General features: G+C 47.3%; 1 protein-coding gene across 1 annotated transcript; it reads left to right on the top strand.

Moving 5' to 3' along the window:
• The first annotated feature begins 985 nt into the window (after nt 1-985).
• Nucleotides 986-25,921, top strand: RNF128 (ring finger protein 128). Its single transcript, XM_063170535.1, is given in 8 exon segments — nt 986-1,010; nt 1,013-1,540; nt 14,562-14,809; nt 18,771-18,842; nt 19,420-19,502; nt 22,058-22,154; nt 22,949-23,126; nt 24,497-25,921. Coding segments are annotated over 8 exon segments (1,368 nt in total). The 3' UTR covers nt 24,634-25,921.

The raw sequence follows: 25,921 nt of genomic DNA, 5'->3' as shown, positions 1-25,921 counted from the left end.
ATTTGGAATTACTGTGATGTAGAACTAATGCAACACAGAAAAGGGGAGCATATAAGGAAGGGAATTAATAGTAGATGTGAACATCTTGGATTCTTTCTTTCCATTTTCATTTAATGTCTGGAAAGCTGTTTGGCTTTTCCAAGAATCTTTTCCACAGTGATGTTTGCTCTTTTCAAGACCCTTTTCTGGAGAACTAGCTCGAGCTCCTGTCACAAGATGTGCCCCCAAGTTGGAGCTTCTCTTGGCTTTCCACACTGTGCATGCAGCAAACCAGGACCAAGGTTTGGAGAACTTGACAACTTGTCCTTTATTTTCCTGGTGGACTGGGGGGTTGTGCCATGAGTAAGGTTTTCATTGTTACTGTTCTACGCTAAGAAGACATGAAGGGAATCCAGGAATTGTTAGGGAATACAAGCCTGGAATCTCCAGAGCCTGCAGCCAGAAGTGAAGAGTTGTGTGTTAATCATTCCAGCCTCTCAGTGGACATCTTTCAAGTCATGTGGAATGTGAAAATGCTCTGACAGAGGGAGTTTGTTTATGAGGTCAGTGTAGATGATTCCACATCTCATGAAAAGCACCAGAACAAGCTGGACCTCTCCAAGTAGGCAACTAAAAGAATTTGAAAAGGAGAAATGTAGGAAATTACTTGGTTAACCTTGCCTGGAAGAAGGGTAATTTTTCTAATAATTGCTAATACATTCCCTTTGCTTTTGACCTTCTTAACAAGGCCATTTGCATCACAGATTCCCCATGAAGCGAGAACGGAGGGCTTATGTAACTGCGTGAAAGATGACCTGTTCCTCTGCAGGGCCGCTCGGTGGAAACAGGAGCGGGCGCTCCTGGGGGAGCATCACCCGAGGGGGGCTTTGTGCCGTGCTGGGACAGGAGCAGGAGCAGGAGGAGGAGCAGGAGGAGGAGGATGGGCGCTGTGCAGCAGCAGCAGGAGGAGGAGGAAGCTGGGCCTGGACATCGCTCCTGCCCCGCGATGGGCGGGCGTGTCCCGGGGCTCACTGGCACTGCCCAGCTCACCTGGCTGGTGTCAGGTTCCGCTGGGACTCGGCTGCGTTCCGTGATCACCAGCAGCGGAAAATACCTCTGGACATCTCTGTCTCCTGCTGCTGGGAAGAAGAAATGGAGCCAGTCAAGAAGCTCTGGTTTCTCTTTCTCCTGGTGGATTTTTTAATTTCATTCCACGCTACAGAGGCAATTTCTGTGCTGGCCTCTCTCAGTTTATTCTATTTCAACAGCACCAGCAACAGGACTTTGTTTGAGCGCTGTGAATGTGGCCTCTATGGCTTTAATTCTCCTTACATCGGCGCTCAGGGGGTGGTGGGCATTCCAGTGCCTGATGCTGATCCTTATGCCTGCGACAGAAACACTGCCTTCACTGTCATGGAAGCACCGTGGATAGCCCTGATTGAAAGAGGCAATTGCAGTTTTGCTGAAAAAATTCAGGTGGCGACCAGAAGGGGAGCAGCAGCGGCCGTGATCTACAACTCACGGGGCAGAGGCAACAACACCCTCCTGATGGCACACCAAGGTGAGTGAAGGGCTGCAGGCACCCGGACATTTCTTTCCTGAAGCTGGGGTCAGGGCAACACAGCCAGGCCCTGAGGAACCGGGGGTGTTTGGGGGTGATTGCTGTTCTGATCAAGAGATTCAGTTAGAAAAGTAACATGTTATGCAATTTGATCTTGACTCCAGTGCTTAGTCAGCAAGACCCTGCTGCTACGTTCTGATTGGTACAGGGCAGGCAAAGGGCTGAGTGTCTGAAGTTAGTCTTGGTTTTTACTTTGTGTTTGTTTTGAAGGCACCAGTGTGTTTTTTGAGGTGAGAGGACACAAATGAACCTGCAGGTGTCTGCAGCATAGGTATGTGCTTTGCAGATTGTGCAGATTGCAAGATAGATCTTGTCTTTTTTTTTTTTTTTTTTTTTTTTTTTTTCCTAATTCTGAGAGCAAGGAAGTTCTCAGTGTGAGTTATGTGGCTTCAAATAGGTACAACTGGCATGCGGGTTTTAAAACATATCAGCTCTGCTGGGACTCCCAGGCACCTGCCCCACTCCTCACTGGCCAGGCTGGGATGCACAGGGACTGCTGCCCCTTGCAGCTGGCTTCCCTGCCAAGCCAAGCAGGGCTGGCTGAGCTCCTCCTCAGTCACCACCCTTCCTTCCATCACCGGTCCTTGTCAGGGCTGCTCTCAATGCATTCTTCACATTTCTTCATTTGTGCTTTTTAATCATATGATGTACTGTAATGCATGCATGTGTAAGAGACCGTGACTCAGCCTTATGCTCAAAATCCCCAGATCTATAGGAAATTTTGTATTCTGAGAAGGTTCCAACCTTTGGCTTTGGCTCAGTTTTTTCTGAGTGAAAATGCTAGAGCTAAACATCCTTAAAGTTTTGTAGCCATTTGAGTCTGAGCAGATTGGCTGCTGTTGAGTGCATAAAGCTTGGTTGTGTTTTCACAGGTGTGTTAAGTTTTTCTCTGCCCCTACATGGAACAGGTTTCAAAACAAAAGCACGTTTCTCTGATTGCTTATGGATTTACTTCTCATTATAGCTGGAGCTATTGCTGTTGAAATAAGTTGTCTACTTAGATGTGGAAGGGAAAAATGAAGGTTTGTTTAGGTTAGGACAAAAGTGGTCACTTAGTAAGCAATATTGATCATGAGCAAATTGCTTCATCTCCTCTGCATTGCTTGCTCTGCATGCTGCTATTGCAGTAGCAACCCCAAACCAATGTCCTTGGGCTACTGACCTGCCAAAAGCTGTAGCTGCTGTGCTGGCAGGGCAGGTGCTGGTGGAGGGGTTGGTTTTGAAGCACCTGTGGCTGGCAGGGGGAGTGGGCTGGTTCTGAAGCCCCTGTCCCAGGGAGGATTCAAACCTGAGCTGGGTTAGGCTGTGTAAGGCTCAGTGTGCTGCTCTGAGCGCAGGGGAGGGAAAGGCAATGGGCACCACAGACAGATGACACACTGCTGGTTATCAGTCACACAGGCTCAGAATCAGCCCAAAGCCTGGGGTAAAAACTGACTGGTGCTGACTCGGATGAGAAAGGGGTGAACTCTGTTCTGTTGGTGCTTGCATAGGCAGCAGCTGATCCTGGGCCATGTAATCACTGCCCAGGAATATTCCTTTCTCAGTGATGGGCTCTCACCCAGAGCTCCAGCCTGTGCATAGTGCTGAGGCTGTTTGGGATGTGTTTGAAAAGCTCCTGGGGCTGGGAGTGATTCCCGCAGAGCAGCTGACAGGAGGCAAGGCCTCTCAGTCAAAAGGGTGGCTCTCTGGAGAAGAAGAACTTGAAATGTTCTTTCTCATGTTATTTTCCTTTGTTAATTCCCTGGCAGGGCTCTACAGCATTTCACACTCGTGGTTGCAATGACTCTGCCAGCACCGATTGCACTGCCTGGTGCAGGACACCCATGCAAAAGTGTGTAAGTGCTGGAGCAAAGGTGCATGCAAAGTGGCTGCCCCAAAAATAACAGCAGGGCCCTGGAGAAACAGGACTTTCTGTTGTGAGTTCCATAGATCAAATAATAATTAATGATGCAAACACAACTAATATATAACTAGAAAAAGGGGTTGCTGGTTGAAGTGGCAGATTTGTAGCATCTGTCAAATTATTGGGACAGCAGTGGCCAGTCCAGTGAGGGAGCAGTGCTACCCAGTATTTTGTAAGTCAGGACGGAGTGTTTGGCAAACATGAATTCAGCTATTGGAGGCCGGCTGGCTCACGGCTGAGCACCTTGTGCTGGCGCTGCTGTGTCTCGGCTGCTCTGGAGTGTCAGGATCCGGAGATGGCATCTCCCGGAGTCCCCTGCCCGCCCCGTGCTCTGTCCCCTGCGGGCACTGGGGCGGGCCGGGGAACGGGGCCGCTGTGCCGGGTTGTGATGGAGGAGGTGAGCCACCCTCCCTGGGGCACCCGGGGATCACCCATCCCCCGAGGGTGGTGTCAGGAGGAGCCGTCACTTCTGAGAGGTGGCCCGGGCGGGTGACCCTCCGCATGCCCTCGGGAGAAACGCGGGTTGGTGGCGCACTGTGCCCGTGAGAGCGCAGCGAGAGGGATGCCCGGAGGCGCCCCCCGCAGCACCGCAGCGCCCCGGGCCCGCGCTCCCCGGGCAGCGGTGGGGCCCGTTCCCGGCGGGGTTCCCGCGGCGGCGGGCGGTGCGGTGGTGCCGTGAGGTGTGCCGTGCGGTGTGCCGTGCGGTGCGATGGTGCCGTGCGGTGCCATGTGCGGTGCGGTGATGCGCTGGTGCCGTGCGGTGCGGTGCTCGGCGGTGCTCGGTGCCGGGGGCGTGCCGCGGCGGGGGCGGCCCCGCTCCTCCCCCGGCAGCCGCGGCGCGGCTTTAGGCGGCGGGCGGCCGGGCCGGGCCGTGCTGGGATGCCGTCGGGGGCCGCGCTGCTGGCGCTGGCCGCGTTGCTTTGCGCCGTCCCGCCGCCCGGTCCCCGCGGGGCGGCGGCGGCAGCGGCGTGGACCGCCTGGCTGAACGTGTCGTGGGAGAACGGCGTGGACCGCAACCGGAGCGGCTGGGAGGCGGGGGAGAGCGGCCTGTACGGGCTGGACTCGCCGCTGCAGCCGGCCGAGGGGCTGCTGGTGCTGCCCGACAGCCCCGACGCCTTCAATGCCTGCAGCGCGCTCACCAACTTCAGCGGGGCCCCCCCGGCCGGCGGCTCCCCGCGCTGGCTCGCCCTCATCGAGCGCGGCGGCGGCTGCTCCTTCGCCGACAAGATCCGCCGGGCCGCCGAGCGCGGCGCCGCCGCCGCCGTCATCTACAACTACCGCGGCACCGGCAACGAGGTGCTGCCCATGTCCCACCACGGTGAGCGCCGGGGGCGGCGGGGGGCTCGCAGATAGAGGGGTCCCCGCGCTGGGAGCGGCCCCGTCCCTCCCTCCCTCCCTCCCTCGGGGGCTGCGGGAGCGGGGCCCGGCTCGGCCGCACATCCGCGGCTCCTCGGTGGCAGCCGGGAATGTCGCTGCCTCCCCGCGCCACTGGAGTTTCTGCCCGGACTCGCCAGTGCTGTTTCAGGCGCTGATGTTGTTTTTTCTCTGATTAATGAGTAACCGTGTCCGAAATCTGGGGCCGAGGACGAGTGGGCTCTGGCCGGGCCGAGCCCTGGGTTTCTGGCCCCAGCCTGTAGAGGTGATGGATGCGGAGGCTTTTAATGCCTGTCGAGACTGTGCAGTTGATTTGGGCTGTAAAGTGGCCTGGGTTTCCGTGCTCAGGTGCTGTTTCTCCCTATGCCCTGCACACTAACCAGCTCAGGCATAAGTGAAGTACGAGACTCTTCTGTAGGTAACTTTTCAGCAGCAAAGTGCCTCTTCTAATGCAAGCAGCTGAAGGTCTTTAAAGGTTGTTTTCCAGTTTGAGCAGGCTGATAACAGAGCTCCTCTTCTCTTGCTATAGAAAGTCTCCTACTTAGTGGAAGCTTTTTCGTGACCTGCCCATCTTTTAAATGAAGAATGAGATTTGGCTGTGTTTTAGGCTAATGATACCTGAAAAACAGACCTAGGCTGAAAGCTGTGTAAATGCCTTCTGGTGCCCTGTGTGTGACAGGATGAGTGGCTTTGGTAGCTCTGTCCAGCTGTTGGACAGACATGCACCCTTGTGGGTGTGTTGAAGTTCTGTCAAGTGACACTGCTTTGGGAAGCCTCATTTTCTGGACAGAAATTGAATAATGAAAATGAATACTGCATCTTAAAGCTCTGAGTGGTTTGAAAAATAATTATATCCCTGCAGCAAACCTCTTTGAGGGTTTGGAGAGGATTTCTGTTAGCAGTGGAGGCAAGTGTTCTGGTGAGACAAAGAAACAGTAGCTGCCTCTGGAGGTTTGCTGTCTTAATGAGCTTGCAATCTTAAAGAGCTGTAGGACTGTTGTTACTCTGCTTTAAGAATTCAAAACATACAGTCTGGATTGGCTCTGGCCTTTCTGAGGCAAGGCTTTCTTATGTAATCAAATCATCAGCTGACAAATGCTATTGAGATCTGACTATTGCTGGGCGAGTTCCTCCTGCTGAACTGACAGAGCGTCCCTGCGCTGAGCCCTGTTCTGTGTGCCTGCCTAATCCTGCAGCGCTTGGAGGAGCTCCCTTGGCACTGCTGGCCTGGCTGGGTCACTGCTGAACCTGTTCTTGAGGGGAAGGACCGTGTGCTCCTGCTCCTCCTCCATCCTGGCTGCTGGGACACCCACAGCATCCTAACCTTGCTGGGAGCTGCCTCTCGACATCAGCCAGGGGCTCCTGGCAGGGTTTGCTCCAAGAGGAGCTCCCTCCTTTCCTGTGCTGTCCTTAAGCTTTTGCTGAGGCATTTATGTCAGAGTGGCTCTAACTGTCCTGATTATCCTGCATGATGGCATGGAGACTCGAGGGCATGTTGAAACTTCCCAGCTGAGCTGCAGACAAATAGGACAGGGACTCCTTGGAGAAGACAGCTTCTGACAAACCACTGATTTAATCTGCCTGACTCCTCCTTGCCATGTCGTAGCACAATTGTTAAGCTAAGCCTGGGCTAAACTTGTTGCTGCTGTTGTTTTTACTGCTTGTCTTTGTTTTAGTCCCTCACTTTCTTTCCTGTTCCGCCCTCCCTTTTGTTATTCTCTGGACGTGAGTTCTTTTTCCATCCTTGTGTCTGTCTGCACGTCCCTGCTCCTGGCTCTTCCCACAGCAATGCTCTTCCTCCTGCTCACAGGGCTTTGGTGACAGCTGTGCCTGTGCCAGCCCTGCCTCTGCCCCTGCTGGGGGCTCTCTGGTCAAACTGGACAAACACTGCAGGCTGTGAACACGGCAGGCCAGGCTGGAGCTGGCTGCAAGTCATCAGCCTCATTGGGTTTGCCAGTGCAGGGTATCCCCTGTGCAATGCTGATGGGCTCCAGCACTGCCCCTCAGACCCAGGAGGCAGGAGCTGGTCACAGTGCCCTTTGCTGGGCTGTGCTTTGGGTGCTCCCCTCTCCTGCCCTCCTTGTGGCATTGGCTGCTCTGACTCTCCTGGGCCAGGGGGAAGGTGGCCGTGCCCATTAAAGAATGGGCTTTGTGCAACCACACCTCCCACCACGTCTGCAGTGGCTGTGGCTGTGCTGCTGGTGACTTTGCAGTCTGGGTTTCCTACTTGGCTGCATTTCTGCTCTGGCTGGGGCCATATGCCATCAAGAGAAACCAAGCAAGGCCAGATGCTTCCTCCAGGCTGAGGCAGTGGGAAGTAGCAGGAGATGGCTTTGCTGGGGTGGGGGGAATTAAACCAGCAGCACCTGGTGCTCTCCTGTCACCTGTGGGGCATGGAGCTGTCAGCTGCCTGGCAGAGAAGGAAGATCTCTCTGTATGCCACCATACACTTTCCTTTAAAGAACTTTGGTAGCAACAAAACCACAGTTATTAACAGAAGCTTATCTAAAAGTGTAGTATGCCTTTTTCTGGGGCCTTCAGACTTGGCTTTTGAAGCAACTTTCTTGTTTAAAGACTTAAATGGGCCTGTATTTGCAGCAGCGTTTGTCCTAGTCATCCTGCTTCCAGAGACTTTGTTTCTTATAATCATGATGTTTAGTCTGATGAATTCTTCATTGCATCAGTGCTGCATATAATCTTTTGGTGTGCCAACTTAAAAAAAAAAATAAAAGAAACAACAAAAGCTACCCAAATAAAGCAAACCACTCTGGCAATTAAAACAACAGAATGCAGTGAATAGCCAAATCAGATATGATCAAATCCTGCCTAATCATCTCTAACAGGCAGAATGTGAGGAATTTAATGGAGTCCAAAGTAAAATTTACTTTGTGGTTTATGAGCACAAACCCATATCAATTAGCAAACTTGTGTTTTTAACTGTGCACATTTTAAGATGGTACCGCTCTGTGTCAGGCTGAGCAGGGTTTCAAAGTACAGTGCTGTGTGCTCATAATTGCACCTCTCTGTAATCTCTATTGACCTTCTGGAAAAGACATTTGATTGGAGAAAACCAGCAGCATGTGGGGAAAAAATTGCAAGAGTTGGTTTGTGTTAAAGGTGGACCTTGCCTTAAGGTAGAACCAGGCTGTTGGGTGGTTTGGCTTGAGGGCATGGTGGGAAGCATTCTTTGCTGTTCAGTATTTCCTTGCAGCTGGTGAAGGAGGATTCTTTGCAGGTCAGAAAGCAACTGTGGTAATTTTCTTTGCTTTCTGTCCTATGGTGTAACTCTAGACTGAAGAAGCACATCACCTGATCTGCAGAGGCCTTGTTCTGGGGGAACACAACTGAATGGTTCTGCCTCGAGCAGTACAGTGTGAATCAGGCTAACAAGGTCTGGTTCAAGTGTAAACATGCATCAGTGGGTGAAAGGGGAAGGAAAGGTTAAATATGCAGCACTGCTACTTAACTTATTCTGCAGGAGTTTCACTGAGGTGAAGCCTTACCTCCATATGCTTGGAGAAAACAGGGTGTGGCAGGAGAGTCTAGCTGTGCTCCACTGCTTTTTGTGAGCTATGATCTTCAGAAACAAGCTAAAACTTTGCCAAGGTGTTGAAAAGCTGATGGGAGCTGTAGGACTGTTAAAGATTGAGTCAGAATTGAAATCCCAAGGCAGGCTGTGCTGAGACTTTGTAAGCCTCGAGTAAACAAATAGTGCACCTCTTGCAGTGAGAGAAGATTTGTGCTGAGAACATCTGAGGAGAGGAATGAGGATGGAGGATCTAATTAATGGCACTTCCTCTCTCATGTTCCTTGGCTGTGGCCAGATGCGCCTCTGCACATCATTAAGCCTTTCCTTCAGTTCCATTTTGAGAAGGACATTGCATGCATCTGCTGTGCCTGGATGGTATTTGCAGTCTGTGGTGTCTAGAGTTTGTAGTTCTTTGCTTCTGAGAATAGCTTTTTGATGTGAATGTGCTGAGCTTTGTCTTTATGCACTCAAACTCAGTTTGGTTCTCCTGGCTGCCTGGTTTAGAATAAATTGATGTCACAGCTGCAGTGGCATTCAGATAAGCAATTGTAGCACGTGGGTCTGACCCTGATCCCCCACCCAGGGGATGGTGGGGTGTGACAGTGGCTGGGGCTGCCCCAGCACAGCAATGGGGAGCAAACAGCAGGAGCATTGAGAAACTGGATGAGACAAACTGGTGCTATTGACAGCTTCTGATCCCTGCTCTTGCTCTTTGTGATATAATTTAGGTACCTCTGTGCCATGGAAAACTGTAGGGTAGGCATCATCCCTTAGGTGGCCTGGAATAGGTCTGTGAAGTGCCCTTGCACTTTGGGTTTACTGGGCTGCTGAAATGTGAAGGGATGAATTAAAATCCTCAGTGACAGCTGTGGTGGCAGAGGCTTCATTGTGAGGGACATGGTGTTGCTAAAACAATGACAGTGCTTGTTTGCCTCCAGCCTTGAGCGTGCTGGGGAGCACACAGCAGTCAGCTCAGCGCAGCTCCCCTCTGTGTCCACTGTGACCTGTCATCTCTCCACAGACAGATGCTTTCTGGCTGAGACTGTGCCCTCTACATCATTTTGCCATTAGCTTTCTCAAGCTCACTTCTTCCCAGTGAACACAGAGCTGCCACCAGCATGTGGGGAGCCAGGGATATTAGTGGTGAGCTCATTCTCATTCAGAGAGGGTGAGCAATGTATTTACTAAACCAAAACTGCTGAAAACTGTTGACTAAACTCACCAAAGAATTTTCATTAGGAATTTTGCTTGCTGTTTCTCCAGGAGGTTTTAGATGCTGTTTGCTATATTGAAAGGTGGAACTGACCAAACAGCATGTGAAGAGAGCTGTCCTACAAGATCTCATTCATTTCTGTGCCCTTGAAAAGTGTTACTGTCCTGGCTGCTGTTTTAGAGCATGATTTACTGTTGTAAATATTCTAAGATTTAGGGGATGGGAGCATTTGTGTAAGACTTTAAGGCTTCAAAGGGGTGGGGGGAGAAAAAAAAGGTTGGTAACTGTTGGATTCATTTGACAAATAATACCACTATTTAAAGTGAATAGAGTGCAGGTTGGCTTCCACCTCCAGTATTCCACTGTGGTGCCATTCAGGGAGGCCTGGACAGGCTGGAGAGCTGGGCAGAGAGGAACTAATGAAGTTTAGCAGCTGTCTGCCCCTGGGGAGGAATACCCCCATACAGGCTGGGGCTGATCTGCTGCAAAGCAGGTCTGTGAAAAAGCCCCACCTACCCTGGTGGACTCCTGTCCATGACCAGCAGTGTGTCCTTGTGGCCAACAAGGCCAATGGGATCCTGGGTGCATTGGGAAGAGGTGAGGAAGGTGCCCTGCCCCTCTGCTTGGCCCTGGTGAGGCCTCATGTGGGGTTCTGTGTGCAGTTCTGGGCTCCTGGCTTCAGACATGGAGCACCTGCAGTGAGTCCAGAGAAGGCCTGTGAAGATGATGAGGGACTGGAGCATCTGTCATACAACCAGAGGCTGAGTGAGCTGGGCCTGGTTAGGCTGGAGCTGAGAAGACTGAGAGGGGACCTCATGAGGGCACACAGATGTGTTAAGGGTGGGTGTCAGGAGGATGGGACCAGGCTCTTCAGTGGTGTCCACAGCAGGACAAGGGACAGAGGGCACAAAGTGAAACACAGAAAGCTCCATCTGAATGGGAGGAGAAACTTCTTTAGTGTGAAGGTGACTGAGCACTGGAAGAGACTGCCCAGAGAGTTTGTGGAGTGTCCCTCATGGAGATATTCCAAACCTGTCTGGATGTGACCCTGTGCAGCCTGCTCTGGGTGACCCTGCTTTGGCAGGACACAGAACTAGATGATCTCCAGAGGTACCTCCGCACTCCAGCCATTCCATGATTTTGTGTGAATGCTTGCCCCTGTATGTGCAAAGGCTTCTGTGTTTAGGAGGAAGAGATCAGACACAATGCCATATTCCAAGTAAAGCAAGCTGAAAGTAGATTTAATTAAGCTTAGGTAACAGTTGTGAGGGGAGAGGCAGTCCAGTCAAGCAGTTCAGATCATAGGGGGCTGTAGCTTTAAATGACTGCAAAATGTAAATTAAATTACTGAATGTAAATTATTCTTTTATCTTGGTGCCAGGTAATGTTTGTGCAGAACATGCAAAGCAGGGGAAGAAGGAACAAGCCTACAGTGTCAGCTTATCCAGGCTTATATTGCTTTCTCCTGAACTATGAGTTCAATCCCCTTCCCCTCCTGCAAAGAGGAGAGCTTATCACAGGGCAATAAAGGTGTTTCCTCTGCCAGTGTCTGGGATGGAGGATGACTGTGGGCATGGGCACATTCCTGATGGGATTTTGCCTTGTTCCTGTGGATGACAGCAGTCAGCACTTTAGTTTTATCCACACTGTAGCATGGATGGGAGCAGAGCTGGCCTGCAGGGTCTGGTTTCAGTGTCTGAGGCCAGGGAGAGCCCTCGTGTCCCAGAGTGGGGAGTGCTGCTGACACTTGGTGGCTTTCTGTGCAGTGCTGGCCTGTCATCTGAGGTGAGTTATGTAAGGCTGGCAATGCCAGCTCAGCCTGTGTACACTGCTAGTTTATTTTTCCTCCTACAGTAACAGATAGCAGTGAGCTTGTACCAGCCTGCTTGATAACCACCAGAAATCCCATTCCTTACTATTCAAGTGCAGTGAGATAAGCAGTGTTCAAGACACAGTATTTTTGTTTTTTCTGAACATGCAAGATAGGCTATCAGATACTCCTCGTACATGCCTGAGGAGCCAGGTGTGCCAAACTGGTACGAAATGGTTGCAGTGTAAACTGACAGTGCCTTTCATGTTAAAGAACAGGAGATAGCTTGATCTCCTAATGCCTTTTCTGCTGATGGAGGGGTTGGAGGGGTGCCAGGGGAATACCTCTAGCTCCTTTGGCATAAGGCACAACTGTTACTGCTCTGTGCTGCAAGCACCATATCTTGTAGATAAAAACAATGATCCAGGCACCAAGGCTGGAGTTGTATTTGATCTCCTGAAAGAACCTTCAGATAGTATTTCTGCTCTGGTGCTGTGGTTAAGGAGAACCTGTTCATTCTTTGATAATTCAAACTCCAAAGTCTGCGCTTCCCTTATTTTTTTTTTTTTATTTTTAAATATATGAAACATTGAAAATCAAAAGTAATTTCTGCCATTCTCCTTTTTCTGAGTGGGTGGCTTAAGTGGTTGCCAGCTGGGCTGTTGAAATGGATTGGTGATCCCACCAGCAGCAAGGATGGGGTGGGGGGTATTCCCAAATGGAGTGCTGGGAGCACTGGGGTGAGCTGTGCTGGTCCTGGGGAGAAACAGTGTGGCCATAGCAAAGGCTCTGTTTGCACAGGCTGCTCTCTGGACAGAGTGCAGGAATACTGGTAAAACTGTGGGCACCTAATTTCAGTCTGATTAAAGAGGAGGCAGAACTTCAGACTCTGAGAAAGCTGGGGGGAAAAAAATGATGGGATCCAAAATGCTGGAGGCTGCATTTGGCATGCTGGCTTCTTCATTGTTCTGGTTTTAACAGCTGGCAATAGAATACATACTTTTGGTTACATCTTGCATTGCCACCCCTCTAATACCTTGTTCCTGCCTGAGGCCAGGCCCTGTCAGGACCCCTGTCTGGGCTGGTGGTCCCAAGGCCACCATAACACGTTTCAGTTCCTGTCACAATGGCACCCAAGCAGCAGCTCAGGCTGTGTTGGGTAGGGGTAATCCTCTTGCTTTTGTCACAGAAGTTGTCACACACATGTGCTGAGGGAAGTGGCCGCTCACTGCTGCCCTTGTGCCAGCGTCAGGGCCACCAGCTGGCCACTCACGTGTGTTCATCTAAAGCAGAGCTGAAATTGCAGCTTGGAGTCTCTGGGGTTGAGAAGAGTCAGTGAGGACTGAAACTGTCATCTGATAACGTCCTTGTGAACTATGCACTCTGAAACTTAAATGGAATGTGTTTGTTTCTTTAAGGGTAAAACTTTTTCACAGAGGATGGCTTAGTAGCTGGAATGGTTTTGCAGGCTGATGGTGACATTTCATTAATAGGAATTGCTACTCTGTCTTGTGTTGTGCTTGTGTGGTTACAAGATAGATTTACTGTGAGATGGGCAGAAATACAGTGGAATAGGTTTTTTTTTTTTGCTTTTTTTTGATGGGTTCTTTATTTTCTCATTGTTGCAGCCTGTTCTTCCACACTGTCTTCCATGCTTATGAAAAAGCAAGTTTCAGCTTTTGACTTTGCTTGCTGCTAACACCTGCCTCCAGCTCATTTTATATGTGATCTATAAGCCCTAGTTCATCCTTAAGAGTGGCTGCAGTCTGGGAGACTTATTTTTTTCTCTTCTCTGTGTGATGCCGTTGTCCTTATGAGGAGCTTTCTGAATAAAATATGAGTTTTGTCCCACTGAGGAAAGTTGCTTGCTGTGTTGGATCACAAGCATTGTGTGAACAAGCTGGAAAACTAATAAACACTTCTCCAAGGACAGCCTTTGTGGTTTAACACCAATCCTAGGGTTTTTTGGTAGCTGAAAATTGAATAACTTTCATCAGAGGGAAATAACTTGAGTAACTCAGCAGAGGGAAAAACAATTGGTCTTCCCATTAAAGAGTGTTTGGCCAGGGGGTTAGCTAAAAATAGCACTTTGTAACAGTCTTTATTCTTCCCCATGGAATGTCTGTTATGAATGTTTTGCAGGTGATGATTTAATGCAGTGAGACTCCTGATTAGCTGGTCTCAAATCTGCTTTTCTTGTACTTAGTTTTGGGAGAGCAGTGATAATTTACTCATCTCCCTTTTTTTTCCCCTCTTAAGAGCCTCTCTGGTATATTGGGACTTTCTAATGCTTCTGCAAATGGTATCAAGTGTCCTCAAGCCCTTGCATGTCACTGAGAGGAAACCAGTTTGCTCTGGTCTGTGCTTGACTGGAGTTGCTTGAAATTTCTTCCTACCATAAACACCTTGGCTCCTTTGACTTGCTGTGGTGTTCAATTAAGCCAATAAAACCTGTTGTTAAAATCAGGATGGCATTTGGTATCTTGCCCCCAACTGTTTAAAAGTGGAGCACATCTCCCTTCATATTTGCTTCTCTCTGAATCTCAGTAGAAACTCATAAAAACACTTAGACTTCACAGTGAAATTTCCCTCAATAATTTCTCTATTGCTGCTGAAAATACAGAAGTGAAGGGTGATCTATGTCTTCGATTGCTCAGTGTCTGGGGAAGTACTCAAAAGTACTGTCAAATTTAGAAAAGAGGTGCTAAGAAGCAGCAGGAGGGAGTTGGATCCATTACAGGAAGCAATCCCTACACAGATATCACAATCCTCAGTGACCTTACTCTGCAGAGGATTTATTTTTAACTTCATGTAGTTCAAAGGCATGTTAAAATGTAAATCACCAAAGTGTTGTGTCTAAAATAGGACAATCTGTGTCCTATATAGGAGTGAGGAATGCTGTGGAGAGGAATGAATCCTAAACATGGTTCACTTATGCTCACAGGTAATGGCACGCACTTTCAGCTGGACAAACACACAGTGGTGACACTTGTTACATCAGTTCATATTGAATCTATAAATACCATTTAGAAGCTTCCCACAGCCGTTTCTTTAGCACTTGCAGCAGGACATCTAAGACAATGCCCCTTTTACAACAGCTGGGAACTGAGCATGGCTTCCCCTTCTCTGCAGGTGCTGAGAAGATTGTGGCAATCATGATTGGCAACCTGAAGGGCATGGAGATCCTGCGGCGGATCCAGAGCGGCCTGAGGGTCTCCATGGTCATCGAAGTGGGCAAAAAGCGCAGCCTGTCCATGAACATCTTCACCATCCTCTTCATCTCTGTGTCCTTCTTTGTGGTGGCAGCAGCAACTGTGGGCTGCTATGTCTCTTACTCTGCCCGGAGGCTCATCATGGCCAGGGCCCAGTCCAGGGAGCAGGTGAGTTTGTGCTGCTGTTTCTTTATACCCCCACCCCTCCATGGTGTGGATCTTGAGGTTTGTAAGTTTTGGTTAAGTACCAAAATTACTGAATTTGTGTGATCTTTAAAATGCTAAGAGATGCATCTTTGCTCAGCTTAAAACTTTCCTAAAGAGCAGCCAAGAGTAAATTGCATGGAGAAAAGTTTGTGCTCAGCTAACTGTGTTTCCTACAAATACTCCCTGAACTGCAGTGTAGCCCTAATGCTGATGTAGTGGGGGCTGTGAGAGAGCTAAACTGCCTTTAGCTGACCCTCATCCTTCCCACACAGCACTGCCTATGTGCTTGCCACAACAGGAGACACAACTGCAAGTGTGTCTACAAAATGGGGCATGACTTTAGCTACAGGTTGGGAGGCTGCTGCTGGTTGAAAGCTGCTTTCTGACTGAAAGCTTTCTGAGAATTACAGTGGCAGACTCAGGGTTGGAAATATTGGGAGTTGTCATCTGCCTGTGAGATGTAGCATTGCCATTCCTGGATGAGGTGTGGAGTTGTCTCTAAGCTGATGCTGTTCTCTTGCTGACATTTGTGGACAGAGATGCAGTCTCCTGCTGATGAATCCCCTCCTTCAATACCCTGCCATCTATCCTAGTCTCACAGCTCTGTTTAACAATGCTAAACAAATCTGAGCAGCAAGATCTGGGTGCCCTATGCACTGTTCATTAAATCAAATGTAAATGTTTCCTCCTTTGAAGGTACTTAAGAGTGCAGTTGTGAGCTATAAGGCTTTCAAGAAACTGCAGATGTTATTAATGCCTCAGTGATAGCTGGGTCTGGGAAAATCCAGTCTGCTTGGCTAGCAGTCTTGGGTTCCATGTGCACAAGCAGCTTGCTGCAGATTGACAAAATAGCATTGATAAATGACATGCCAGTTCCAGAGGATTTCAGCAGAACTGAAATCAAGGAGCCCCAAGAAGTGCTTTGTGGAGTATAAGAATACAAGAAACCTTCTCTACTGTCAGGGTGTAAAAATATACTGTTCTGTCAAAGTGAAACTCAAAGACAATCCAAAATTGTTTGTTTATACCCTGACATCTCAGACTGCCCTCACAGTGATGAGGTAAGGAAAGAGCAACAGGAAAATGCCTGTTAGTTCAGGTGAACTAAAAAAAGGTGATGCTTCCATGTGCCCGATTAGCTGCTGACTGGATTTTAGTGTATATCAGAGTTTGAGAGTTCTAAGTGCTTTGGCTCCAGGAATACTGAATATTAGTCAAACAACCTCCTGGCTTGTGTGGTACATCTTGGTGGCTTTCCTGTCACCATGCAGCCCTGTGCTTGGACCTGAGTGAATACTGAGTAAAGCCAGTCATGTCAGCTTCTGATCCAAGTGAAAAGAGAAGTTTGGTAGCACATCTGTCCTAACCCAACAGTTAAACCAGAGCAATTCTTTCCTCTTGAGCAAGCTACACTGTGTAACCTGCTGGTTCCTTCTTGAATGCCTCTTTCCTTCTGGGCCTGAAATTCCAGTCTCCCCCTCTGCAGTTTCTTCCTGCATAGGGAGGTCAGTAGCAGGAAGGTGGAGAATTGAGGCAAATGTGGTAGGTGGCTTTCTACCTTTCTAGTCAGTGGAGTACTGACAAATTCAGTTCTCAATATAGTAACCTTTCTTAATAGAGCAAAATGACCCATGATGTTATCTGTGGCCTGGTTTCTAATTTCAGCTCAAGTCTTTGCTTCCTTTGATTTCATAAAGATTAGATGTTGCAGCTGAGAAATTACCTAATTAATGGCTTTGGAGGAGGCAAATTGCTCAACTTTCCAACAATTCAAAACTGCTTCAATGGCAATAGCCACCTGTGGGGTAGAACTTCCTTAGCTGACAGGAGAAAAGCAGGAGTTCCCAACCTCCTCAGAGCTGCCTGGTCTGCACTGCCACGGCCATGCTCCCAGGCTGCCAGGAAGGGAGCAAAGGGAGCACCACCCTTGTGCAGAAAGGGCTGGAGGTGAAATTGGCAGCTTGAACAAGGAAGACTTAGGACTGAGTGACTCCAAACCTAATTTTCCCATTTGGATACCTCACTACTTCCACCTGCCAGAGCCTGATAAGAGTTGGGACCTGACCTGTTTTGTAATATCGTGATTCTATTTCCTCAACTTAGCTTTTTTTTTCTAGCTTTTTCTGTGTTGGGGATTTTATAGTTTTAATATAATTCATGTTTCACATTCTCTTGAAAAACCTGGCTTCACAAAATGCTTTGACATTCCAAGCTCAAATATCCTGGTAGACTATTCCACATAAAGCTTCTTCTGCAACCTTTCTCCATCCCCTGGAGGGGTGTTCTGCTGTGTTCTTGCCAAAATCAATGTTAAAGGTGACTTTGTCATTGATGCATTTAACGAGGAGCAATTAAACTGGTGCCCATGCAAAACTTAAAATATTGTTTCAAGTAAATTATTAACAGTGCAGCCAGTTGGATCCTGTCTAATATGCTTGGCCTGGCATAGATGTGTAGATGAGATATTGTCTGAGGGAGTACATTCCTAGAAAGTTTCATTTTCAGTTAATAACAAGTGGTGGTGACAGTGCTGGCCATGTATGAGAAGTGCTTGCATTGCTGCATTCCTGCTCAGTTGATGTTTCCACGTTTGCTGCTCAGACTTTTGGGGCCCTCAGCAAGCAGCAATATGTGGCTGCTGCCCCTGTGGCTTCAGCCTCAAACCTTGACAAGGGCAACATCATTTCAAAGTTAACCATAAGTGACATACAGAAACATATATTGATGCCTTCAGCAGAACTTCACAAGCTTGCAGGAAAACCTCAGTAGTTCTTGTTTAAACAAATGTGCATGTCTGCATCCCTCACCTTTGGATTGTATGTGTCTCTTCCTTGATAGTTGTTAGTAGCTGCTAGCTATTAAACTCCTAAAACCAATACTAATACAAAAGTAGCTCATTTTGTGCTAGGATATTTGACAGGTTCCCAGGGGCATGTATAAATCAACTTGTTTGCTATTAACTGCTTTAGCACAAGGAATCTTGTGCAGACTTGAATGGCCAGTCCTTGCAAGATTGTTTGGTGTCAGCCAAAGCCCTTGTCCCACTTGTCCTTCTGTACTTGTGCCACCAGTACTGCACTTGGAAAAGTGCATGGCAAAGTTTCCTGTAACAGCTAAAATGCCTAAGGAGATGGAATGCTGGAACGGCAGCAGTGTGGGGCTCCTGCATGGAGCAGTGGAATTGGAAAGAGGCTTTTTGGTTAACTGCGAAACTCCAGTCTGGTCTGTCCCTGAGGTTAGTGCTGTGCTGGGGATGACACTGCCAGAGCTGCTGAAGGGCACCAGGCAGGGAGAGGACAGTCCCATTCCTGGAGTCAGGAACGCCAACCTGTGACCCTTGCACAGAGCTGGGCTCTGGGCTAACCCCAGGTGCTGCAGTGACAGCTGGGCAGCAGCAGTTGCCAGGCAAGCTGTAAAGCAGTGGGAGCAGAGGAGCAGTTCAGGGTGTATGGTGCTGAGTGGGCTGATTGGCAAAGAATCTTTCACCTTTCCTCAGAATGATTGTGGCAGGAAGGTGTCCTAAGGTGAGCATAACATAAACAATTGATTGTTGAACTCCATGTTTAGTTGTCTATTCCAAGTCAGTTTGAAAGCTTCAGTTTGTTTTGGCTGGGTCTAAGTGATCAAGGTATTATCTTGCATCTTCTCAAACTAAAAAACACTTATAATTCCTGTGCTTTGTGAGAAGGTTAGCTACAACCAAGAAGACATAAATGTGTGTCTGGTGTGTCATCCAGTCAGGAACTGCATCGGTATGTCCCAAAACTCCATTTCATGTTGACTTCAAACAGCATGGTCATGCTTACTTGGCTTATTGTGATAACATCTGGGTTTTTAAACTGCTTGCAGTGGGCACCTGGGTAAGTATTAGTAAATGAACAGTGGGATGGCAGTGTCTGACCAGGACTGCTTTGTGTCACAGCGGCGGCTGAGGGCCAGGGCCAAGAAGGCCATTGAGCAGATGCAGCTGCGCACCCTGAAGGAAGGGGACAAGGTAGGACTGACCCTGCGACCCCCCTGCATTCAGCACAGCCTGGCATGAAACCTGGGCAGCTCCCCAGCACTGGAGCAGGAGGCAGAGGCCTCTCTGAGCCTCTAAGTCTTGGTGCCAGACACAGTTCCTCCTTCAGACCAGGTCCTTTTCCAGGCCTCAAAACTTCTATTCAATATAAATCAGTTTATTTTGTTAGCTGCTTGCTTGTAGTCTTGCTAATGTGAGAGGACCTAATTTGCTGGCATGAAGGCTTAAACATAAACTAGAATCTAATCAGCTTCCCTAGCTCTTCTTGTAACTAAAACTGGAGGCAGCAGTTTCTAAACCTCTACACTGCTGCCTCCAGTAATCCAATAACAGTTTCAGCTGGAATTCTAAACCATGGGTTTAAGCTTTCAGTGCTTCTTTTGAAGTGTCAGCTTGACTCTGAGTAATCCACGAAGTGTGTTTATGTAAGATTGTATTTGGGAGCATCGTGGATGACTCTAGCTAGCCCCCTTCATAAAGTAAATCTGACTGGAGTTCAGAGGAAGCTTTCAAAGTGTGTTAAAGCTGTAACTTCATTTCACTGTTTCAGGAAACTGGTCCAGATGGAGATTCCTGTGTCGTGTGCTTTGAGCAGTACAAGCCAAATGATGTGATGCGTGTTCTGACTTGCAAGTAAGTTGTCTTCCAGGCTGGCCCTTTATCCAAAATTCTGCCATGTTTGTTAACAAGCTTTCCTCAAGTTGTTGTACAGTAAGAATTCTTGAATATCTATCAAAACAATGTTTTGAACAACAGAAGCAGTGTGAATACACAATTGCAGTGTGCCCCCATGGTCTGTGTTCATCACTTCCCCTGTGAGTGGAGTGACACACATAACTTGGCAGGCCACAGTGTCCCTCAGTGGGATGCCAGGACTATTTAAGGATTTCTTCCTTTGCTGGTGTATCAGAATGTTACCACTAACTTGCAGGTAATTGGCAAAATGTTGCCTGTTTCTTGTCCCTTACATTACTGTTTACTAGAGGGTTGTGTTTCTGCTAAATTTGTTAAAACATGCTGGCTTTTGTAGTTTAGAAGACAGCATTTCTATTCTTGTGTGCATCCTCTGAAACAGAGACCAAAATAGAGCTATAGCAGTTTATTTTTCTACAGTTCTCTCCTGTTGTCCCTCACTGCTGTGGAAGCCCAGTAGTGAAGCACTAAGGCTTTAATGTGATTGCTCCTAAAGTGAGCAATGAAGCTGCCCCAGGGCTTAAGGAAACTTGTTCTGTGGGATTTCCCTCTGTGCCTGCTGGCTGGGACTGCTCTGGCCAAGCTTCTAAAATCAGAGGGCTGCCACATGAACTGCCTGAATTGTGCAAAGGAAGAGGTGTCATGACCCTCAGGGAGGGTTACAGAAAGTACTTGAAAACATTTTGATGGAAATTTTGTAAGAAATGAAGTTATGAAGAATAGAAAAATGGGTAGCTGCTGTTGTGTGCTGAGCAGTGCTGTCAAACACTGGCAAATCTCAGCTGCAGTTACCTGTGCACCAGGTTACAGCTTTGCAAAGGCTTTCTCTGCTCACAAGCTGTAGGTAACCTCTAAGCTGTTTTGGTAATACAAAGTTGGTCTGCTAAGGTGTTATCAACCAACTCCCTTGATGTAATGCTTAGTACTTTAAAAAAAACCCAAAACTGAATAACCTTTCAGGTGTGTATGTTAATGATTATCCAGTTGTCTTGTCATGTTTATGCTCATAGGTAATTTTGTTTAGTAACGGACTAAGTGCCATGAGTGCAGAAACTTGCAGACAGGCTCCAGACACTTTGCCTGATAGGAGACCTGACTTCTCATTATTTCCCTATAAACCCTTCTAATCTTGGCATGAACCTGCAAACAATGCATGACTTATTTGGGTAAGAGTGGAGTAACATCTTTTGATTGTGTTCTTTGTACACAAATTTGCTGCATTTCCTCTTGAGACTGCTTTTACATACATTTGTGATGTTTCCTTCCTCTGTGGCCCAAATGCAGCTCTCAGAGGCATGCTAGCTTAAAATTACTTATGGACTTGATGATCTTCACGAGTGGTGATATCTGCCAGTATCAACCATATTAAATTTTCCCTCATGTGAAAGATAAACTAATATTTACTGCAAGAACATGCTTGATTTTTGTGATTGACCTCAACACTGAGACCCTACTTGCTGGAAGCATTTAACTGTATCTATGAAAGAACCAATCAAAGGAATGTTCCTATGAATCACATTGATGGTATCTGAGTCCCTGGGGTGTGGGTATTTGCCAAGGGCATTCTTGCCCAGAGAGTCAAACTGAAGGCATTTGTAGTTGCAGAGGTACACAAGTCCAGTATTAAGTTCAAGGACTTAAAATAGTCAGGCATTAGGAAAGTTTCAGGTTTTATACCAAAAATGACGTGGGTGCAGCTGGAAGGAAGTGCCAGTGGTGTGAGCTGAATTGGAGAATCCTTGGATCCTGCTAGAGTGTGGGCTGCTGAGCACTGGATCTTTGCACTTACCTCATAATAGGGTTGATTAATACTGTGCAGTGATTGTTTGCCTTGCTGTTTCTATTCAGGCTGAGTGATCAGGCAGATCACAGGATTTCAAGTCATCCTCCTAAATCTGTGGCCTAATTTAAACCCATTGTGGAATTGAGTGTCTTAATAGAAGCACACATTTGCATCTGTGATGGCTGAGCTATATTTACCTTCTTGAGTGTACAGCCTGCCAGATATCCTCTTGGAATACACAGTGGTTGCACAGACACAGTAAATGGGTGGGAGCACAGTTTATCTTCAGGACGTAACTCTGTGAGATGATTTGCCTATGTAATTGCAACAGAAACAAATGCTATTTTGTCTACATCTGTACAACAGAAGTTAACTTTAAAGCTAAGGCTGAGATGTCCATAGCTGTATCATTTAAATTATCAGCTGGAAATGTATTGTACACAGTTTTGGAAAAACAGCTTTAGACTATTGAGGTGTAGCAAAAATGTTAATGCTGAATTATAGGAAGCTGTATTGGGGTACTAATAAGCACAAACCAGCTACAGGTTGAAAGATCAACTATCCATAACTGTCAGCTGAAACTTGTGGCAAAATAAGGTCATCCATTCTAGAAGGAATAAATCCTTGGTGTTACAAAAGGGTCCTTCATAGCTGGCACATGAGCAGTCTTCCTAGAATGAAACCTAACCTGTTGGCTGCCTTCTTCTCCCAGCCATGTCTTCCACAAGACCTGCATTGACCCCTGGCTTCTGGAGCACGGGACGTGTCCTCTGTGCAAATGTGACATCCTCAAAGTGCTGGGTGTTGAGGTAAGCCAGCAGCCTGCCATGGTGGCAGCTGCCAGTTGCAGTGTTACACTGCGGTTGTGTCACTCCTTCAGCTTTTTCGTGCTGTCTCTAGAGGGGCACAGGTGTGCCATGTCTGTGGCCAGATGCTGTAGGAGTAATTGTGGTGTCCCTTTTAGGGAAGCCTGCAGCTGACCTGGTGAGTTGGTGTCACCTAAAGGCTTGGGCAGAATGTCAGCCAGAGCTGACTCATGCCTGATGGGAAAATTGCTGTTAACTCGTGCTCACAGCTAAGGGTGTTTCTCAAATCTCCAGGCAGGCTTTGACAACTCATACTGTCCCTGAAACCAGCTTCTCTTAGTTGCTCAGTACCCAGAACCCTTGAAAAGTGAATGTATTAGCAGGTATGACATTTCTGGAACTGCATGACTTCCTAGGATACATCAGGAGTTTGAGTTGCTCTGTAATTGCTCATTGTTGCAAGTGCCAGAGGAAGATGCTGTTGCCAGTGCCTGATGCTGCCTGGACCAGTTAAACTGTGAGCCATCATTTATCTGGAGGGGCAGATATCTGCACTGAGAGTGGAAGGAAGCCTTTTGCTGATACTGGGTAAAAATGCAGAAGCTGTGTCTGAGCTTCCCACTCAATTAGCAGTAACTGAATTTCCTCTCTGATTACAGCAGGGCTTTTATTCCATTTCACATTTTTCTCTCTGTGTAAAAGCGCTCTGGACTCAGTCCTTACAGGCATTGTTCTCCCAGAATGATGCACCCTCCTGTCAAGTTGTAATTTAACCATTTTCTCTTTTTTTCACATAGATGGATGTAGAACCACGCTCTGAGCCTGTGCAAGCCTCAGGATCCAGTGGCCAAAGACCTCTGTCCACTGTCACTATAGTTAATGAAGAGGACAACCTTAGCGAAACAGCATCATCTGGATATGATTCTGTACAGGGACCAGATGAATCTGCTCAGGAGGCACAGGCACCATCAGAAAGTATGTCTGCTCTTTCATCTGCCTTGCTACATCATTTGCACTTGGCTGCTTAGGCTGTGAGTTAGGGGGAGTTGCCTTCATAGCATCTCACAGGACTTGAATACTTTGTTTTTCAGGGTTATCTTAGTCTTCCCTTTTGTTTTAGCCCTTAGCTCTGATACTTGGTCTTTGTTTTCAAATGAAACACAACTTTAATGGGAATTAAAAGCCAAAGTCTATGGAAGAATAGTTCAAAGTCAGAGGCTTACTGCGTCAAGAACAAAGAGATTTTTCCAAAGATGTTCCTTGTCCCTTTGTCTCTTTGGAGATTTCATTTGGATGAGTGAGTGTTGCTTTGCTACTAGATCTGTCTGTTTTAAGTAGTTACTTACAAAAAACTTGTGGGGAGTCACTCTTGCTCTAGCTTAGATGGTGCAAGATAGAGAAGACAGATACTTCAATCGAATTTCAGATTTGCCAAGGCTGAGTCATCCTTGGCTACAGAGAGTGTTAATTTGTGAAGAATATCAGATTTTCCAAATACTTTATCTTTTTGAACAAGAGCAAACAAATTGGAAATGTCTTTTAGTGATCAGCTTTACACACACACACACAAACCCAGTACTCAGTGTTGCTCTTGGCTTTAAAAATTAAAAGGTTGCAGATAAACAAAGGAAAGTAACCATCCCCTGAATTGTGGCATGGCCTTAGGAAGGGGATGCTCCATTTCCCATGGGAAGCCTAGCTGGTGGGAAAATTTGGGATTTGCTGCAGGACGTGTTGCTACAGCAATGGTGTGTGTTTGGGAGTGCCCTGTTGAAGCACCCAGTAGGGAAGAGGACACTTCCTTTGAGCTAAACATCAGAAGTTGAAATTGCATCCCTCTAAACAACTCAGGGCATGCCGGGCCATTACATGACATGGGTCATTCTCACCTGAAACGGGAAGGACACACAGGGACATCAGCCAGACAAGGTTAGTCTGCAGGGAGAAGGCCTTCTCCAAGTCAGCACAGGCTCCCCTCAGTTTATCCTGAGCCTGGTCTCTAGGAGTTGCTCTTGGTGCCTGCCTTCAGCAGCCTGAAGATACAAGAGCAGCTAATATCCTCCTAGTTGGATTCTGTGGCTTATGCAACACAATTTCAGCTTGCTCAGAACTACTGAGCTGAGCAGGCTTCTCCAGAAAGGACAGGCAGTGGCAAGAATGGGCTCCCAAACTAACAAAGGATAGCAGGAGAGAGGTGGTTGGAGCATGGCCTTGGATTTCCATCTCTGCAGGAAAATGCAGTTTTTTGAGCTTGTGCAAATCAAGTTTGTGTGGTTTGCTTTAGGATGGTAACACTTGGCTGGGGCACTTTTTAACCTGTCTTGGCTTGGTTTTCTTCTGGACAGGTGACAACACACATCCTGTGAGTGAAGAACCCCAGCCCTCCACTGTGACTGTCCTTTCACACGGTGACAACCCAGGTTTTGAGGGAGATGAAACACAAGTTTCTGAAAGCAGAGTTGCTCATGAAGCCACGTCCTAAGAACATGCCCAGCCACGTGCTGCAAGCCTTCTGCAAGGAGCTGCCTACTGCCATTCCATATAAACCAAAAGTTTATAAACCAAAAGACTGCTGCAGAAATACTGCATTGGCAATGTTTAGATAAATAGACCTGTCCAAATTGTAATTGTATGGTTTGCCTTTCTTAAAACTGTATTTCCCACAGGAGTCTTAACGCTCTCCAGATAAAGCTGTCTTAAACATAAAGAAAACCAGCAGATTTTAACTAAAACAAAAATTCCATCTTCAGCAAAGCTTCTGTACCATGTTTAAGTGAGAAGATTTTTTACATTTCCTAGTTGTCTCCACTGGGAATTGTTTTGAGTTGGGTTTTTTGTTGTTTGTTATTTTCATTCAAGTGGATTTTCATTGTCAACAAATTTATTTTGATTGTTCTGATACTTATTTATGAGACAGTTTTGTTTAAAGCAACATGGTATTTAATGTTTCAGTGCACTATTTTGATAGGAGACAGTGCAAACTAATGCTTGTCAAACTGGATTTTGTCCACAGTGTCTTTGGTTCTCTAGTAACCGACTGATTCTCTACCTCTCAACTCCAGCCTGCCAACCACCCATTCCTAAAGGGGAAGAAAAGAGAGCTGCAAGCTGACAGGCCAAATCTCACTTACTGTAAAGGGAACAACTGCAGGAACTTTTCAAACCTCGTTAGTTTGTCAGTCTGAAAGATCCTCAAGTGATTTGGGGAGCTGTGACCATCTCTAGCACCAGCAATGTGGCAGAGTCCTGGCTTTGTGGGAGTCTGGGATGACTTCAGGAAAGACTCAGCTGAAGATGAAAAGATAGTTCTTACGAAAGGATCTGCTGTGTTTTGCTCAGAAATGATCCAGTCTCTGAAAAATGCTGACTGTTGCTGTACATTGTCTTGCTCAAGTGCACAAGCTGCAGGGAGAGCTGATGTCCTGTGAGTGTAACAGAGAGCTGGAGAAGCTGTCTGTCCTCTGTGGAGTTGAGATGGGGTCAAGTAGGAACACTGGGTGCCTCAATACAACTGACTTGGCTTGTCCAGGGAAGGTAACTAAGGACATCTTCTAAATGCACTTTATTTTTTTACCTCTGCATCTTTGACTAGTTTCTATTGTTTAGTAGGATTTTGTCTTAGAGCCTCCAATAAATAACTTAAGAATCTGGGGGGGAAAGCAATGCATTTTCTTAGCTATAGTACAAATGAAATGGTTGTAAATGTTTCATAATTTGTATTGAATTTGAATATGAAAATGTAAATGTAAATAAAACACTATTTTTGATGA

This window comes from Melospiza melodia, chromosome 16 (genome assembly GCF_035770615.1).
Source record: "Melospiza melodia melodia isolate bMelMel2 chromosome 16, bMelMel2.pri, whole genome shotgun sequence".
Taxonomy (NCBI): Eukaryota; Metazoa; Chordata; class Aves; order Passeriformes; family Passerellidae; genus Melospiza; species Melospiza melodia.
Note: the sequence above shows the minus strand (reverse complement) of the source record. Positions and strands in the feature narration are given on the sequence as shown.